This window comes from Indicator indicator, chromosome Z (assembly GCF_027791375.1).
Source record: "Indicator indicator isolate 239-I01 chromosome Z, UM_Iind_1.1, whole genome shotgun sequence".
NCBI classification, from domain to species: domain Eukaryota; kingdom Metazoa; phylum Chordata; class Aves; order Piciformes; family Indicatoridae; genus Indicator; species Indicator indicator.
The window spans coordinates 49,167,363-49,186,967 of NC_072053.1; the positions used below are offsets into that span (position 1 = coordinate 49,167,363).

Sequence of the window (19,605 nt, forward strand, 5' to 3'; positions counted from 1 at the left end):
CAATATTTATGAACTGATACAGAACATGTAACAGGGTTCTTTCACTGTGAATTATTTCATAATAGATTTTTTTTTGAGTCATGAGGAAGTGTAAAAAGCTGAACACAAGAGATCATGGCAATAGAGACAAAAGCCTTTGGAACAGACATGAAAAACAAGCATTAAAAAACTAAGACCTGGGCAGACTCCAGAGAGGTTTCAGCAGAAAGCATACAGAAGACAACTCATTGTGAAACTGCTGTAATCATTGTGGAGGCATTTGCATGTGAAATTCTATTTCCTAAAGAAATGCCATCAGAAACTGGTGATATGACCACAGGAAAGTTCTTGCCACTTTTGAAGACAAATTTATGTTTACACAGAGAAAATAATTATTAGGATTTAGCATTAATTTGCCCTCAACTGTATTTATTTAAGCTAAATGTAAATTCTCTTCTCATATTGCCTTTTTTCTGTCCAGCTTCTCTTTCAGGAAAAAAAACAGGAAAACTGTTCAAGCCACAAAAAGACCAGATTGTAAATAAATAACATATTTTCTGTCCTCATATTTACTCAACAGTGTGTGAGAAACAACAATAAAAAGGTGCTCAGAAATTGTATGTCAACTTTTCTAACCTATGTGTTACATATAATACTGTGATAGTTCACTAAAGTACAACTTTATTTTAGGGAAAAATGAAAAGAAAAGCTCAATGTTATTTATTAATCTTCTTGCTATCTGTACTTCTAATTATTTACTTGCTTATTAATACTCATGCTATTGACGGAATCTTTTACTGAGGGGTCAGCTACACTATGCTGTTTCCTGAGCAGTATTTCAGTATGAGACACCAGTGTATGGCTGCGTATCAGTCAGATAGGGGTACACACTAGCCAGGAATACACACACTTTTAGAATAGCTAGTCCTCCTGACACACAAAAAGAGCAGTGCAGGGTTTTCCATTCACACTTCAGCTATGGTATCAGAGAGAGAAATAAACAGCACGCCAGAGGACTGACATGCTCCCATTTCCATGGGAAACTGTCCAGCTTTGAAAGCAAGAGACTAGAGATTTAATGAGGGAAATAACTATGAAAGAAGCTGAGAAGCACAAAAATCAAAGAGAAAGAAGACATCAATAGAGCTGCCCAGAAATCAGTGTAAATTATAAGAGAATGTTAAGTTTAAACTTTACTTTTAATTGAGGACAGTGCATGGGACCACCTTCACTCTGACCATGTTGCACTTTTTTCTATCTGATCTTCCCACGACTTAATGTGATATCACCAGGCTAATTATTCTGTCTGTCTCTGCTTAGCAATGGTTGAGGGCATTTTAAACACATCTGCAATGTAAATACAATAAATCCTACCTACAGCGATTTTTCTGCTTGCATATGTTGAAATAAGCTCCTGAAAATAACTGTAAAGGCATTTAGGTCTCCAAAAAACTTTACGGAGTCTACCCAGTCTCAGTTCCTAGCAGCATGATTGTAAAATAATGTTAAAAATGTAATGGCAGTATTAGGCATAAACTCTTACTCCTGTTCCACTGAAGTAATTTCTGGATCATTGGAGAGGCAGCTAGTTCTGGGTACAAGGAAAAAGAGGTAGTAGTAAACATTTATTCTCTTTTTAGTATCAAATTTGGGGATGTAATAACTAACTACAGTAAGCATCTCAGCACAAACAAACATTATTGATAGGAATATAGTGATATTAATGCCTGCAACATAAATCACTTTGAGTGATAAATTTTTAAGCTATTTCTTTATGTTGGGTAAGGGAAATACACTACAGTGACTTCATACATTGCTACACCAGTAACAATAATCAGTGACACCTCACTGGGATATTTAGTTCCCCTTTCACTTCCTATGCTGAAGCCTGCACTCTTAAAAGAGTAACAAGAAAGCTGTTTTCTTCCACATATTTTCACTGTCATATACCACAATGCATTTGAAAATGTTTGAAGAGAAGGGAGAGAAGCTGCATTTCAAGGTTGGGCCTCGTTTCTTCTGTTTAACAAAATATTCAGGTGGCATCAGGTAACTGCTTTTTTTTCGCTTCTGAGGCCATCAGACTAGTAGAATAAAAAAAAAAAAAACAAATCAGTGGCTGGTGTTTTGAGTATTGCTCTGTGGTTGTTTAAAAGCCAATTTCAGGAGAACTGTATGAAAACATGTACCATGAAAGAAGAAACTTCAGGAAAAAAAGTACAACAAAGTGGTAAAATGAAAAATCTGAAATGCACAAGTTAAAAGGAAGGAGACTGAAAAGAAATGTCATAACCTCAAAATCTTTGGTTAAAAAAACCACAGGGAAAATATCCCCTAGAACAGACAGACACTATCCCTTTCTCAAGAAAATTCTGTACAATATGTGAGTGAAAAAAGTGCACTTTTTCACTCTTGCTAAGCTCTGTTCAGCGAGTCAAGGATTGGGTCCTTCCAGTTAAGGATTTCCGAGGTACCGCACTGCCTCAGTATGTTAAAGCACAGAGTTAAAGAGCTTAAATTATCTAATAATCAGTTGACACTTATTATTAAGTGACTGTAGAAAATACAGTATTAATAAGTATTAATCTACTGGCCTATCCAACTGGAAAGACAGGAAAAGTTACCTACCTACCTTTATTGAGTGTAAAAAAAAAAAATTAAAAAGAGAACTACCGCCTAATAAGTTATCTCACATAATGGGTAAAGGGCAGAAAACACTTAATGAACCATTTTAATGGAGTAAAAAAGTAATTTCAGTCCTCCCCATGACAGTGCAAGGCTGTGATTATTCCTTATTGAAATCCAGCAGAACAAAAGCAGGCTGCTTATAGTGAGAGGGGAAGTCAATTCACAAATGTAGCAATTTACACAGTAATTGAGCTGATTACTCTACCAAACGCATAATGTACTACTGCATTCCACCTATTCCTGTGAAACAAGTAAGTACAATGCAGCATTCAGCTGAAAGCTATCTTACTTAGCTGTTTCTGAAGCTTCCCTCAGCTCTTCATCCAGTCTGCATGATAAAAGTTATTGATACAAAGAAACAAAGAAGCAAGCAGAGCATAAGAGAGAAGCAGAGCAATAGCAGAGCAAAGAACAAATATAGTACATGCTTCTAAAATAGGCATCCAGTATTATGTACTGACCCTAAAGCTCTTCAGTTCAGTATGATACCACTTATCCTTGTGCTCAACCCACCTTTAATTTGCAACTCCTTATTTAGCTCACTTTGAGGCAGAAACGAAAGAAGCAGGGGTCTGAGGCATGCCCAGTGAACCGAGCTGAAAGCTTTATCAGATAGTATTAGCTGCAGCCTAGGCCAAGTCAAGGACATTTACAGTTCAGTAAGTTTTATTTGCAAGGGAGGCTGATCTCAACAGCTTGAAGGGGAAAGTAAGATTCCACAGGGGAGAGGACTTTTGCAAGTCCTCTCCCATTCAGCTGTCGAGGTCGCCTGCAGGTGAAAGGCTGTCACACAGATTCACTCCATTATGAGCAGCAGTGTAGGCTAGAAAGCAAGTTTTACCTCATTCTTCTTTTAATACACTTCTCTTCATCATACCTTACAGGGTAAGGGTGGGTGAAGGAAAAGAAAAGATGTCCAAGTTCATATGATACAACAAAAACATAGTACCCCACTTCACTAAAAAGTACTGTACAAATGCTGGCATGAACCTATGTACTTTCTATGGGTTGGATTTCTTGTTTCCAGAAGAGGTATTTCTGTTCTTGCCAGAGGAGCAACTGTGAAACCAAAAGCTGAATTTTATTTTATTTTGGTTTGCTACAGGAATCTTTCTCTATTTGCAGCAGAAGGGAAGCTTTCATCTGAATATTGCTCTTCTCCCTATGACATAGGAATAATCACTCACAGTGCCTTGAATGCACATACCCACTAGATCTTCATACCACATCTTGAAAATGCTTGCCACCAGTGGGCACACTTTTGTCATCTTTTGATTTTTTTCTTCAGCAAAATCATGATCTTACAACTTGCTGCTGGAGGCATGAAGTAGGCCGTGCCCTAAAATTTATTAAGCTCTAATTCCTAAAGTTTCTTTGGTACTGGTCCTGTGATCATTTTACCTTTGGTTTGAGAGGTTAATGGACTTGTCAAACAGTTTTCAGTCTACAGGGAAGAAAGGATATGTGAAACACTGATATGTGTACTGCTACAGACAGTGTAACGGTAAAACACAGCAAGAGAGCAGAGAGAGAAATACACTGAACTATCAGGTTAAGGCCTGTATCAAAGGGAAATAACTATAAGATATGAAAGTATTTACAGGAATTGAAAGAAGAAGGGTACAGAAATTGAAGGAAGGAGTAAAGGATGTATGGAAGATGACAATATTTTAGGGATGTTAAAGCATTCTGGACATCTCTTTATCAGGTGACCAATGACCTCTGTGCTCCATATTCCTAGCATCACTCCACCTATGAAGAAGTTACAGCAGCAAATAAATTTGAGTGAAAGTCCTTATGATCCCTGATTTCATGACTGTAATTTAGTATTTTTAATATGTGCCACTGCAAGAACTGAGCTTCCCACTTGCTCCCTGGAATTACACCACAAGTAATTACACCACCAGCTTGACAAAGGCAATTATGCTGCTTTGACAAGTACTATAAGGAAGGTCTGAAAAACCTTGCATGAAGAGATCTATGACACCCCCAGAAGAAGTGTTCTTCATACCTAATCACTGACAAACCATCAAAACACTTACTAGAAGAGAATGTTAACCTGTTCAAAACATAGGGTAACTCATAAAAAGAACAATTAAAAAAAAAAAGGGGGGGAAAAAAAGGCATTCCTCAACAGCCTATCTTTTTAATACTGACCCACATCAAAACCATGATGGACTTCAAAGATTTTTCAGTCTTGTTGTATACCATTTCAATTTGCTGTTTTCAGGTTCACAATTCAAACCAGCTTTCTACAATTTTCAATAGATATCTTTCCTTTAGAAATAGTTGCATTTAAAAAACCTTTACACATAAGAAGCAAGGACTGTGACACTCTCTTTCAGTGATTCCGAGTTAAACCATGAAAACCAACAAGGTAATGAATGGTGAACCAATGGAGTTCCAGTGTTTTTTTATTCAACAGGCTATCTTTGCATTACTGTTTCAGCAGAAAGCTCTGTATGACTAAAACTGAAGAACACTTTTACTTAAATGGTAATATAAGTTATGGGAAAATATTGCATAGGTGATACCTGTGGAGAGATTTTATTTTTTTTCCCTATCTTCTTTCTGGGTTGCAATTAGCGAGAGAACAATCTGTTCCAATTCAAATTATATACTCATAGAGCTGATGAAGGGACACTGAGCCTTAATTCTCTCAAAATTTTTCTTCATTTTACCAGCAGTACCATTCAAGTCCAGTACAATTCCTTACTCTTCCTATAAAAATTGGTTCTGTTAGGAGTACATATTTATTCTGTTTTGTGTTTCTATTACGCAGTTTTTTTCTGCTTCTGAGTTTGATGGTGGGATTTTTGTGCTCCAACACACGAGCATTTATAACAGGAAGAGGCTTTCTGGTTTTCTTACAGACTCTGAAACACTGTCACTAGCTTGTGGAAAGTGTCATTAGAACAAATGCATGGTTACTGTACATCACTTACTTGACAATACTGTCTGGTATCTGCACATATTCCATTGGAATCATCTCACGAAGCTCTGCCAATGTGTTGACATACTGTATTTTACTGCTGAACTTAGAACTAAAACAAAGAAGCAACATAGTAATTTACTTTCCCCCCAGAATCTGCTATACTGTATTAAGAAAACCCCAAAACCAAAGAGAAGGCATGTACTTAACTTATGCAGTAAATAAGCAATTTTGGTATTCATACTTCTGTTACAGAGTTCAGCTGATCATGAGTGTACCTCAGGTCTAGTGAGGCTGAAATCAAGCCTAGACCTTTTGCTGTTCCTCGTTTAGGCTGAATCCCAGTATTTAGGACAACATTATGAATTGTAGTGCCTACATACTAAGCAATGCAATTACTTTTACAGTTCAAAGGAGATGTATTAAAATTCTGAAAAGAATCAAATCCCCTACAGCACACTTAGATGTAAAAAGAAATGGGAAGCATTCACTTTACATGGTCATGATGAATTAGCATCAAGTGATCATGATGAATTAGCATTTATATTTGACACTAATTCTCAATCAAACATAATAAAATTGAACTTACTCATTTGTTTAGACAAGTACAGATTTGATTGTGTATGTGCATGTCTATTCTTATTGCAGGGCCTTCTTTTGAAGAAATACTTCCCCTGTTTATTTCAGCTGATTGTTTACTGCGTTCAAGAAAGAAATCACTTGGAAAAATGATAAATTATTCAGAAAACACATTTAAAAAATAAAACTATTCTCTTGTCTAACCTAAATTATTTGACATATATGAGCTTTTAAGAAATCTATCTTTCTCATCTGGCTCATGAGGCAATTTTCCAAATTTAGCTCTGCTTGTATTTAGTCTTTTAACATCAGTAATAATGACAAATGCGTATTGGCCATAAATGTTCTTAAACGTAAACCATGAAAAACTTACTCTTCCCATTTACTATCCTGCCCATTTACTGGGCATATGACCAGACAACATGAAGCATCTGACACAGTCCTGAGCAGAAGGCTGCTGTGTTTCTTCTTGCTAATAAGGTGAAGTAAGACAACTGGAACAAGGAATATGTGAAGATACTCTGAATAGTGCTTTAAGCTCACCCATTTTAATTTGTTTCTGTATCAGGTTAGCATCACTAAGCACACACAGTGAAGGACCCCAGTGGTCACATTTTAAGGTACATGAATCACCATGATAACATACACATAATGCTTGACATTTTACCCAGAATGTTCATCATAATCTGTATTATCTGAACTGCCAGCTAAAGTGACTTGCAGAAGACACTCAGAAGCTTTTAAAGACTGGCAAGGAGTGAAAAAAAAAATCTTGCAAGGGTTCATTTTTCCATTTGAGAACTCTCCTGAGCACAATAATTTCACCACAGGGATTGATTTCTGAGTAATTACTTCATGTGGGAGTCTGTGTACAGGTATCCTGAACACATGACCAAAATAACAAATCCTTGTTTCTTTCAGACTTCAGGGGAGGTGTGCTGCCAGACATAAAATTTCCTAATACTTGAAAGTCCCAAATTTCTTTCACAGATACTTGTTTTATTAGAAAACTGATTTCTTACCTAACATAGCTGAGATGATCATCTGGTCCATGAAGAGTATCTAGGATCTATCTTTGCAACCACTACCCTATGTAATCAGACAATTATTTAGTGCTTGTCAGTCACGGCGAGTCCCAGACTCTACTGAATGACCTTGCCAATTTCTGAGACAGAATCTACTGTAGCACACCCTCAGTGACTAGACTGTCCCTTTTTATTACGTCATCTTTCAGTTTCTTGATTCCTACTGCTTAGTCTTGCATCTCAGATGAAACAGAATTAAAACTATGCTGTTCTTTGCTAACTGTCTGATTGAAATCTCTGCTTGCCTTGGGATGAATTTCTTACTCTGGAATTCCCCCCATGCTTGCCAGTGGTAGCAAACTAAGCTACAGTCATTGACATTCAATCTAATCAAGTTTCTGTCTCCTTACATTACTTATAACTGAATCGAGTCTCTCTTTTCATGACTCCTACAGTTTTTTACTCAGCTTTCTCACAGTGCTCTGCCACCCTAGGTGAGGGTTCAAGTACCTTATGTCGTATTCCACAGAAGTCACACTGGCCATTTGTCCTGGCCAACTTTTTTCAGCTCCCATTTGCACTTCACTTTTACGTATCAGTTTTAACTGGTCTCTATCATGTCTAGTTCTGTACTGCTCATTTGCTTTGCCAAACTATTTAGAGCAAACCTTTTCTCCTTTTTGGCAATGCAAAACCTCTAGTCACTTCTACTCGATATTGTCATTCTGAATGAATGACTAATGAATTGAAACAGACACGGCATATTTGATTTTGTAAAAAATTTCACTGTCTAACACTCCTCTGGGGGGAAACAGGATGCCAACAGAAGTATCTCAGACACCAAATGCACTTCAGTGGATTCTCATAATTACTTTTCATAATTCCAAGTACACTTTCCCTGTTACTTGGGTATTTTTGCCACTTTCTGCTTGGTTATTAAAGACACAACATCTGAAAGAAGCAGCTCTGTCATGACACTGCCTGACACACTTTGGCAGTGATGGGAGAACTCATGTGCTTCTCCATCCTACTGTCACCCTGTCAAGACAGCAATCTGCAACAGACCCCTCCAGTGTTCTCATCTGCACCCTGGGGCAGACATCTCTGAGGTCTGGCACGAATTATAATATGCACTGTGTGGCGTCTCCTTCTATACTTGTTTGAAGCAACTCTCTCTGCCAGTCTGCTCTCCCTGATCTCAAGATTTCAACTGTGTACTTGCCCATCTTCTTCAGTAACTCATGTGGGCTTCAGAGTCTGTAACATTACTTTGGGTTTTTTTCTTTTTTGCTAATCAGATAATTATTTCTGGTGGCATTAAAGTGTCTTTTCTTGGAACTGGAACTCCTATGCATTGAAACAGCTCAGGAGGAAAGTCCTCTTGCATAAGCAGCAACTAATTATTTTTAAACCTGGAACTGTACCCCTATATTGGTTTGTAGCCAGGATCTTTTTAATGAGGTGATTATAATTACATGTAGACCCCTGTTTTACATGCCTTTTAGGTAGAGACTGAATTCTACACACAGAGGTTTTGATGTCATGCCTGTGACATCCACCACCACATACTCATACAAATCACAGGGTCTTTTCCACTCACTTGAGGAAAGTCAGCTTCAACTCAAAATCCCAACAGGAACTGTAAAAGCAGTACTCCTCAGTAACAGGTAAAGAGTTATGCTGATTTAGGGTGCTTCTGTATTCTTACAGAAAATCACTGGTATTCACTACATACCTTATAAAAGGTCGTGTCACAGCCAGAATTGTCCTGATAAACCAGGATGGATGAACAATTATAAATGATTTCAAATTCTTCCGTAATCTAAGCAAAAAAGAAATGGTATTTTACAAAATCAAAAACTCCACAAAACATACGGAAAGATCATACACAGTGAATGCTGTCATACAGAGTAGTAACAGAAATGGACAATGTTTAAAATAATGGCTCTGGATCAGAAAGGAAAATACTACTCACCGGCGATCTATCATCTGATAACATTTTTTCAGCCAGCCTAGCCCAGGCATTCTCCTTCTTGGTGTTGCTCCATTCAAGTAGACAATCATATAGTCTTCAGCTACCATCAGCTCTAAGGTACTGATTACATAACTGATAGAAGTACAGAAGTGAGTACATACTTTATGTTATCCATTGAGCATAAAAAGCTCAAACTAAATCAGCCTACTAAGAATAAAGCAAGGCAGACTACTTAATTTATTACAAAACATTGTTTTCTTTTCCTTTAAACCAAAGCAAGTACTTAGCACTGGTCATCATGCTATCTGTAAAGAGTAAATAGAAAAATCACAGCCTTTTCTGCATCTTCAGAAATACGTGGGTTTTGTACAATGTTATCATTTCATAGTGAGTTTTTGAATCTCGCTTTTTCTTAAAAGGGCTTTAAGTCATGAGATTTCTCAAGGGGTGTGTCAGGACCATATGAAGTTACAGGAACTTCTGAAATTAACTCTTGAGAAACTTCTATTACTGTTAATCCTCACATTTGCTCAATGCAAAAAATATAAGGGTTAGGAGAAGATATTTGTCTAAGAGAAGATACTTATCTGTAATTCTTGTGATACTATTGACTGTGAGTATCAGACTACTGCTACTGGGTCTGTGACTGCCAACTACAAACACTTTGACTCACAAGGCTAAATGTGTCCATCAACCTGCCTTTTGACAGGCCAGAGCACTCCATGGCATCACTTCGTCTTGTGAGCAAAACTCTCCAAATATTCAAACTCCTCAGCTCAGCAATGACAATTCAGACATAACAGTGGGTTTGAGGCCAAACTCACCCTACCTAGAAAAGTACAGTATTTAGTTAAATGAAAAGGTACCTTTAAATTCTTGTCCAAAACTCTATATGTAAATGCTTTGCTCAGCAGTCCCTACAGTCACTCGGGTGTTGCTCATCACAGGAATGTTCAAATTGTTTAGAACGCCCCAAGGCATGATTATGTAAAAGCTACAGTGAAAAGACCTAAATGGCTGACAAAAGGCAGCTCTGCCCTTGAGCATAACGGCCCCTTTCACAGGTGTTTGGGAAGGATTCACAGTCTAACCTGAGCCTTCAATTCCTTAAGATGCAGTTTCTTTTAAAGAATAGAAGGAAAGTGAGGTTGTACCAAAGAGCATTAATATTTTACTTGGGTATAAAGTAGGCAGCCACTAACTACCATTTCCATGCATTTGATAAGCCCCATCTAAGTCACTACTCACTCAATGCTTCTCACTGCTCTTTCTCAGCTTGCAGTTGTACAATGCCTGCTTGTTTGTAAAGGCTCATATCTCACAGTGAAATATCGAAGCCAGGGACTGTACCAACATTCTGATGCAAAAAGTTTAACTTAACTGAACGTACTGACTATTTGGACAGGTTATGAAATTGTCCCTTCCCATAGGATACCACAATTAGCACTTTAAAGGCATGTGGTAAAAGAAATGGACAGAAAGGTGTGTGTAAGTCTCAAAACACTACAAACCTTTCAGTTACAGAAACAGAGATGGTCTGAAAAAACGTCTGTTTGCCTAAGCACAAATGGAATTGTGCATATTATGAATAATCAGTTATAACAAGAACAACCTTGCATACTTCTCATCAGGAGTAAGAGGAGTATTACAACCAAAAGGTCTCTTGCAAATCTTACCAAACTGGTAATTTCTTATTATTTGGCAGTAATGGTTATTGATTTATGTATTATTGGAAGAAATGGACAGAATTTTTGTCTGCCTAGAAAAAAATCACTTGTTCTGAAAGAAAAAAGCAATGGTTTTGATTTTCAAAGTGTAGTTTTTTAACCTGTGATTCTTTTAAAAGAACTTGTTATTTCTCAACTGCATCAGAGAGGCATAAATGAAACAGCAACATTTTCTGCATGGTTCTGCATCATCTAGAAGAAGTTCTGCAGATAATGCTGCCTCGAGAGTTTTGGTTCAAATTCAGCTCTTCAAAAACAGTTTTATAAGATTAGTCGAGGTAACAAATAGGAAAAAGGTAACTGGAAATGAGAAGAGAATTCAGATGGCAAAGTAACTGCAAAACTGAGGAAGAATTGATGATTGTTCTTAATCAAAAGTGGAGGTGACTGAAAGTGCACAATTATCAGAAAATTTCTGTATAAAAATGAGAACAGATTTAGTCATTTGTGTTTTCTCTCCAGACACCTATATAATTCTATACTAAACACTTCACAAATATTTCAATATATCAGTTATTGGATATGTTGTAGGCTGTCTCAAACCTTTCACTTCAACACAATTAAGAGGCCTAAAACTGAAAGAAAGGACTTTCCCTTTCTTGCTGTTTTACAGAGCAACAACAGTCCACAAGCCTTAAAATAAGCTGCAGCCAAATTTGTGTCCTTCCCCAGTGGCCTCTGTTACTTATAATTGAATCAGAAGCAGCTGGAGTAAAGAAAACTCCTGATAGCTGTTTGTGTCAGCAATTGTCATTCATCCTGTATTTTTAATACTAGTGTAATAAAATGGTTGTGTGATTCCTAAGCACAACCACAACACGTATTAAATACATGATATACAATGACGCATCATACTAATATATAACAAACAACGAACAGTAAATCCAGTTTGGTGGCCTAAGTCCCAGCTGATTGTTCTCAGCAAAAGTCCTGGAAATCACTAGTGAAACAGTACAATGACAGTTAATATAGTCAGATTTGGTCCTGACAAATACACCTTAACTTGGGAGGATGACAAGTAAATAACCAAAATAATACTTCACTGAGAAGTTTATCTAAAACTGCTGTTTTCCTTGTCATTCGGATCACTTCCTGTCTAATGACCAAAATTAACTTTTAATTAAAAACAGGCTATTCTCACTACATAATTGCAAGTTCTAACTTAAAAGACCATCACATTGCTCATAAATAACTTACAGGAAAAGATTTTCCATGACATAGTTGTAATCAGTTCGACTGCTGTCTGGCAAGAAGCATGCTGCAAACACAATGATCGCATTCAGACCATCACCATAGTATCCTGTGGAAAAAACAAAAAGGCATTTTTGTCTTTGTAAAAGGCTCTTAGCAAGATAAATCTAAAAAGAAATCTCAACGTCCTGGAACAGAGCTACTGTGTCTACTGCTGAAGAAGACCAAAAATGTAAAAACTATCCCCTCATGTGATAAGGAAGTAGTTTAGTTATGCTGAATTCCTGAAAATCACACTTAGCACAACCAAGTCTTTTGTAGACACTGGCAAAAAACCCTTGTAAGTAATACAATCTTATCTGACCTACTGGTTCATTGCATCTCTATAATCTTATGCTGAATGCTTACCTTAGACTGAGGAATAAGGGGCTAAAGAAAATAGTCTGTGCAGCTCCAGTGGCCACTGGAGATTAAAATTACACCTGCACCTCACTATACCTTAAAGGCTCCTGAGGATCAGCTAAATCCCTTGCTGCAAGTTTTTTTACCTTGGATACTTTTTTACCTTGTACACTTCACTTATCCAGTACTGGCACTCTCTGGGATGTATCACTGCCTAACAATAGCTGTGAACACTTGAAACTTCAGCACAACCATTCTGGAATCCAGGACAGTTGCCTGTTACCCAAACCTTTTCCCCCCCTCCCCTTTATGATGGGTTAGTGCTGGTTAATCTTCCCCACAATCCTTTGCAGATGTTGTAGCTTCCAGTATTATTAGTAATAGATACTAAGATGAATTCTATGAAGATGCTGTAGAAATTGCTGTGTTTAGATAGCACTAGTGACACACTGAGATAGAAATTGGATACACTTATAAAATGATTCTCAAGCCTTTCAGAAGAAGCTAGGAGGAATGAACCATAAGGGAGAGATGATAGTGTGGGGGAAGAAAACCCTGAATCTCCCTTGGAGATTATGAACACATTCCTGACAAAATTAAAGGACAATAGCAGTACCTATACAAAAAAAAAAAAAAAAAAAGGAGATTTTAAGCCTTTTACAGTGCTTTTTGGATACTAGAAAGTAGTATCCATGCCTAAGTCAAATGCTTGTAGAACTCCTTGAAATGTAGTCAGCCAAGCAAAACCAAGTTCTCTATGAAAACACAGAGATAATACAAAATCCACCAGGCACGAGTGAGAGACTCATTTGTTTTCTCATTTCTCACTCAACACCTAGGTTGAGTGTCAGGTACCTGAAAAAAAAAAAAAACCAAAACAAAACAAGAAAAGGAAGAAATGTCTTACACAGATTTACAGAACTCAAAGAATACAGAATCCTGACAAAATGGGTGCTTGGGTGCTTCAAGAGACTTGCTGACAATGTCTTCCATGCCAAGGAGAAACACAGCTGATAAATCTCAACACTATCCCAGTCACAAGAACATGCACAAAGGTGCTCTCTGTTTAGGGATTTCAGCTGTACCCTCAAGGACAGAAAAATACAATTGCTTCCCAAGTTACAAAGGGAGCAAAAAAAGTCTCTGAGGGAAAAACGTGTGTATCAGAAGTCTCCTGCCTCAAGTCATATTGTTTCAAATCAAGGCTTGGCAAAGCAAACTGACAAAGGTTTATGTTGGACTTTTTTCTTTCTGAATTTGAATTGGTAGATTTGACTAACTATAATGCATTGGATGAGATAACAATACATAATGTTGATGATAACACCAACACTGAGTTGACAGTGCTAGCTAGCTTAGACCTCCACCATTTGGACACTGCAGCCACCCAGCATATAGCCACTGTTTTCTGCAGTCCCACAGCACAGTGTTGCTCTCCAACCTGTTGGGGGACATGGATAGGCAAAAAGCTCAGGATTAGGGTTTGAGCTCAAGCCAAAAGCATTGTGGGTAAACCCACCTTAAACCATGGGATGTCGCATGGAGTGTTATAGCTCCAGCTTGTAAGGATCCAGTAAATGTGAACAGCATATCTATAGATATGGGTGATGGACTTTGGTGTCCCAATGAAGATGTCAAGGTCAATTAAAAGAGTAGCATTGCACTCTCTAACAAGGATGCACACAGGGAAGGGGCAGAAACTCCAGGGCTGTGTTCAGTACCTTCACCAGTGGTTGAGAAGAAGGAATATATCAGTCTTCTCAAAATAAACAAGAATAAACCAACTCTGCCTCCCTCACTCATCACTTAACACTACTCGTTGTTACGTTTCCGCCTTCTCAACAGACTCACACACTTTCAAAGAGACAGCCCTCATTTCGTCTCTCCCATCCTAGCTCATCCCTCAGAAGTATTTTTTCACTTTCTGCTTTACAAATAGGAAGGAGATTTCCTTCCTCCACTAAATTTAAATATCCTTAAAAGACTTTCAGGACAATTTAAATCATGCTGCCATAAAGCAGTCTTATCTAGCTGGCTTAGGAGTGCAAAAGCATATTGCAGCAGGTGTGCTCATTAAATGACAGCACAGTTAACAGCTAATGTAAAGCAAAATGATTATGTGCAGATGCCACCTAACATCACACAGAAGGAAAAATCCACAGAGAAATCTAGGCCACTTTTTCTTAACACGTTTGTAGACAAGAAGTGTTTACCCAAGGGAAAAGTGCTTTTTAGTTCATTGCTAGAAGACAGGGAAAGCCATTTGTTCAAATTCCCAGTCACTCCATGCAAACTGACAGATCTCTAAGAAATTTCTCCATCAACGTAAGTGGAAGGCAATCTCACACCTAAACTGACAAGCCCACTCTTTCCTTTCTTATTTTGTGGCTACAATCTGGATTCTGCATTTGCTTCTGCAATGTTTAGCAGATCACTGAATCATCAAGAGATGCCTGACCTAACTTTCAATTAACTGATTTTGGTCCAAATCTGTTAAGGTTAAAGGAAATCTGTTGAGGTTAAAGGAAATTGCTTAGAGATCTGTCAGTCTGCAAAGATTCCTGGCCCTCTAAAGCACTTCAAAGATACTAAAGTACTGCCAAATGGAACATCATACAGAACAGTATCAGCATCCAGTAGGAACTGCATATGACAGTTTTCACCATGAATGTACCTAGACTAGTTTACAGCATACAAAGACTGAATAAATAAACATATACACCATAAATATAAACATCATTAGCAAGGCCTCAAAATACTTTGTGTTTGTTTCTTAAATTATGCCATCTGTGTCTGTTTGCTAAACTGTGTCTGAGGTGTCATCACATTCATAAATCTTTGATGGTGGTGTTACAGTGAGAAAATGCTTGGAGGTTTACACAGATTTATTAATCCCAGCTAAATCTTTTGCACACTGGCCACAATGAAGAACTGCAAGATAGCATTTAGCTGCTTTTAATGTAAAAGTGCAAATTTGAGTACCACATCCTCGGTAATATAATTAACCATTATTCAGTTATGTCACTTCAACCAGATAAAGATTCAACACCTAAAATATACCAAAAACAATGATTAACGTTTAAATGATGTTATAGATCAGCAACACGGTGACACAAGCATCCTCATACAAATCTTAGCGTCTCTGCGATACTAAGTTACTTGCCTCAGTTTTTGCAGGACTAGAACAACTTAATTAAGACCTCACAGAATAGCTGGCAAACAGTGTTCCAAAACCATAAAGAATCCAAGGACAACCTACACCTGAGACACCAAGAAAATGACACTTAGGACACTTCGTTGCATTTTCTTCCTCCGATATCTATAGTAATTTTTATCCGTTTGATTTAGTTTATACAGAAGTGTGCTAGTAACACCAGAACTACAAGTTCCCTGAGGAGGCTAACGAGCAGATGAGCAAAGAAGACAACATAGCAAGTACATGAGGTCATTTTCCTCCCATAAATGTTTTCTCTTATATACTATTTCATAATGATTAACAAATTATATGAAAAAGAACCCAACCATAAAACAGTTGCTGGTGAAATGCTGGTAACAACTCTAAGTGGCAGAAAAATAACTTAAGTAGCTTAGCCAGATGAATGGTAGCTCCAAGGAAAACTGTGGGTTTGTTTCTTTTGTCACTCTGCTTGTTCAGATCTGTGGACCCATACATATCAATCAACAAATCATAGAGCACTATACTTTCTTCTGCAAAAGTTTATGCCAAAGTCCACAGAATAAAGTTTGGGTGTTTTCTGGTTTGTGGGTTTGTTTTTGTTTGTTTGTTTGGTTTTTTTTAATTTTTCCCCCTGTAACGCATTTGTTCTTTTCCATACTGTAAGACAGTCTTAGTCTACAATGACAAGATGGTTAATGATACATGCATAATCATCTACTTGTTGGTCCTGAAATTGCTTTGTATTTAAAATACTCACCAGTCATTGCCACACTCTACAACTACCTAAAAGGAGGCTGTAGTGAGCTGGGGGTCAATCACTTTTCCCAAGAAACTAGCAAAAGGATGAGAGAAAATGGCCTCAAGTTGTGCCAGGGAAGATTTAGATTGGATATTAAGAAAGATTCTTTTACTGACAGAGTGGTCAGGCATTGGGACAGGCTGTCCGGGGAGCTGGTGAAGTCACTTCCCCTGGAGATGTTAGAAAACCCTGTGGACATGGCACTTCAGAACATGGGTTTAGTTGGCAGTTGCATAGGATGATTTTAGAGGTCTTTTCCAACCTTAGCCTTAAAAATTCTATGATTCTATGAAAGCTAGATGATTTCAGCCATGATTGAAAAATAGTCTCTCTCTCTCTTCCACTTTGCCAGAATAATAACTGAACTAAACCAGAAATAAGTCATGCCCACTAAGACATGATTTTTTCCCACTATTCTAAAAATCAGTTCAGGGTTTTCCTACCTCCATGTGAAATGACTTTTTTGTAAGGTTCAATGACTTTCATATCAATTCTTTGCTCTTGTTCTCCAATAACCACTGTTCTCCATAACCTGTTGTCCTCTCGCTCCTCTTCAGCAGTATACTCTGGAATTGATTCAGTCTCCTCCTGGGAAGCATCTTTAGTAGCAGTCTGCTCTTCTGAAAAATAAAATCGTATATATTACTCTAAATATTTTCTTTGTTACATGCATTTGAAATGCTTTTGCATCACTATCCTGGATCTGCACTGGTATAAATAACAGCACAATTTCATCACTAACAGTCAGTAAATGAGAAGTTCTGATTTTTTAAACTTCTCATCATTATTAAAAGAATAGCCACAACTATCACTATGCAGAATAATGCCACGGGATTTTTGCATCCAGTTAATAAGATCAGCTTCTCACTAGAGGTACTGCACTGTAAGGTCTTCAATAATCTCTGTGTTGCAGACATGAAAACTATATTAAAAAGCAAAATAGGGAATTAAAGTTTAACACATCGATACTTTGTATCTAAAGAGAATGACCACAGGACAAGAGCTTCTCAACTTCTTCCATTCTGTCTCCAATTTCTTCACATCTGGCATCAGCAAACAAGAACATGCATCTTCTGCTTCAGTCACGACATTATGCTTACTCACATACACAATCTGCCCTGCGTAGGACCTTTTGCTTAAATACCAGTTCCCTGTGAAGTCCACAGCAGCCAGGAGATCTGGCTTACCCACAGCAGCGTTTGTGGGAGAACAGGAATATGTAGCTCACAGATACAAAGATCACAATAAATAAACTGCATGGCTGACAGACAATGAAGTCTCTTAATACAGCATCTCTGCTATGTACTCTTAGTTTCAGAAAAATCTGTGAAGCAGTTAAAAAAAAAAAAATCTACATTTCTGTTACACATTGACAAGATGGCTATTAAACACAAATTTAACAGCACTCCAGTCTTACAAACTTAACGGCTGGTTACAGCAAAAGTGACAGGAAAAGTTATTCAATCCACAGCTGGAATTACTTAATTTCCTTCTTTGGCTGTTGTTACAACATAGTGTTTTATACATGGGAAAAAAGAAAAACAACAAACCATCCCTCTTGCTGAAGCACCTTTGCCTTATGACTATGTGCATATTATTACTTTATTGTCATAGTAAAGTTTCCATGTATTTTATTGGTTAAACAATTGTTCTTTTCAAAGTATTATTCTGGCTCTGCAGTGATAAATAAGAGCAGACTTTGATCATGTAAGTCAGTTAGCAAAGTAGCAGCAAATAAAGGTATAGTGAGATATATAAAGGTAGAGTGAGATAAAAAATATGATACAGTGGCCAGCATGGAAATGTGGTGGGATGTTTCACGTAACTGCAGTGTTGCAATCAATGCCTACAAACTCTTCAGAAGGGATAGGCATGAACTTTAGCCTGTTTGGGAGATTTGTCAGCAGAGTCCCTTGGGAGGCAAGCTTTGAAGGGCCAAGGAGTCCAGGAAGGCTGGGCACCACTCAAGAAGGAAGTCTGAAAGGAACAGGCCAACTCCATGCATTGAAAGACAAGTCAGTGAGGAAGAAGTCCTGCCTGGCTGAATGGAGAGATCTGTTCGCAGCTCAGAGAGAAAAGTAGAGTGTATGGTCATTGGAAGAAGGGGCAGACCACGCAGGAGGACTACAAAGTTGTTGTGAGACTATGCAGGGAGAAAATTAGAAAAGCCAAAGCTCAACTGGAAATTAATCTGACTTCAGCTGTTAAACACAACAAGAAATACTTCTACAAATATATTAGAAACAGTAAGAGGACTGAGCAGAGTGTCTATCCTTTGCTGAATGTGGGGGGGCGTGGGGAACATGGTGGCCAAGGATGATGAAAAGGCTGAGCTAATTAATACCATACTGGTAGTTAGACCACTTGTTTGTTGGATACCCAGCCTCCTGAACTAGAAGACAGAAATGGGGAGCAGAATGAAAACCCATAATCCAAGAGAAGAAGGTCAGTGACCTGCTGCACCGCTGAGACATACACAAGTCTATGTGGCCGGATGGCATACACCCAAGGCTACTGAGAGTACTGGCATAACTGCTCACCAAGCCACTTTCCATAATTTGTCATCAGTCCTGGCTAACCAGGGAGGTCACAGCTAACTGCAGACTGGGAAATGTGATGCCCAGGAAGAGCCAGAAGGAGGATTTGGGGAACTACAGACCTGCCAGTCTGACCTTGGTACCAGGGAAGGTCATGGAGCAGATCAACTTGAGTGCCATTATGCAGCATATGCAGGGCAACCAGGGGGGATCAGGTCCAGTCAGCATGGGTTCATGAAAGGCGGGTCCTGTTTGACAAACCTGATCTCCTCCTATGACAAGGTGACCTGCTTAGTGTGGATGTCTCCCACAGCATCCTCATGGGGAAACTGGCTGCTCCTGGGTTGGACACTTCACTGGGTGGACAGGTTGGCCCAAAGAGTGGTGGTAAATGAAGTTAAAATCCAGAGATTTAGTGACTATTAATTTGTAAAACTGATTTTTGCATTAAAATCTATCAACAATTCTACCATTTTGTTACAAGCATCAAAGACCTCAAAATACAAAAAAGCTTTGCATTTTAAAAAAAGTGTCTATTAAAGTTGAGCACACATTTGTTGTTACAGATGGACTAATGAAGTTTGAATTTCTAT

The 19,605-nt window shown here is 38.0% G+C and overlaps 1 protein-coding gene across 1 annotated transcript in view; it reads right to left on the minus strand.

Moving 5' to 3' along the window:
* Positions 1 to 3,504: 3,504 nt before the first annotated feature.
* The window catches only part of PRUNE2 (prune homolog 2 with BCH domain), a 554,668-nt gene continuing 538,567 nt past the window's right edge, over positions 3,505 to 19,605 (minus strand). Inside the window, exons 15-20 of the mRNA XM_054397589.1 lie at positions 16,919 to 17,095; positions 12,103 to 12,205; positions 9,179 to 9,310; positions 8,939 to 9,025; positions 5,613 to 5,711; positions 3,505 to 3,544 (exon numbers count right to left, since the gene is read on the minus strand). Of these exons, the coding sequence (XP_054253564.1) occupies positions 3,505 to 3,544; positions 5,613 to 5,711; positions 8,939 to 9,025; positions 9,179 to 9,310; positions 12,103 to 12,205; positions 16,919 to 17,095 (638 nt within the window). The remainder of the gene's footprint in view (positions 3,545 to 5,612; positions 5,712 to 8,938; positions 9,026 to 9,178; positions 9,311 to 12,102; positions 12,206 to 16,918; positions 17,096 to 19,605) is intronic.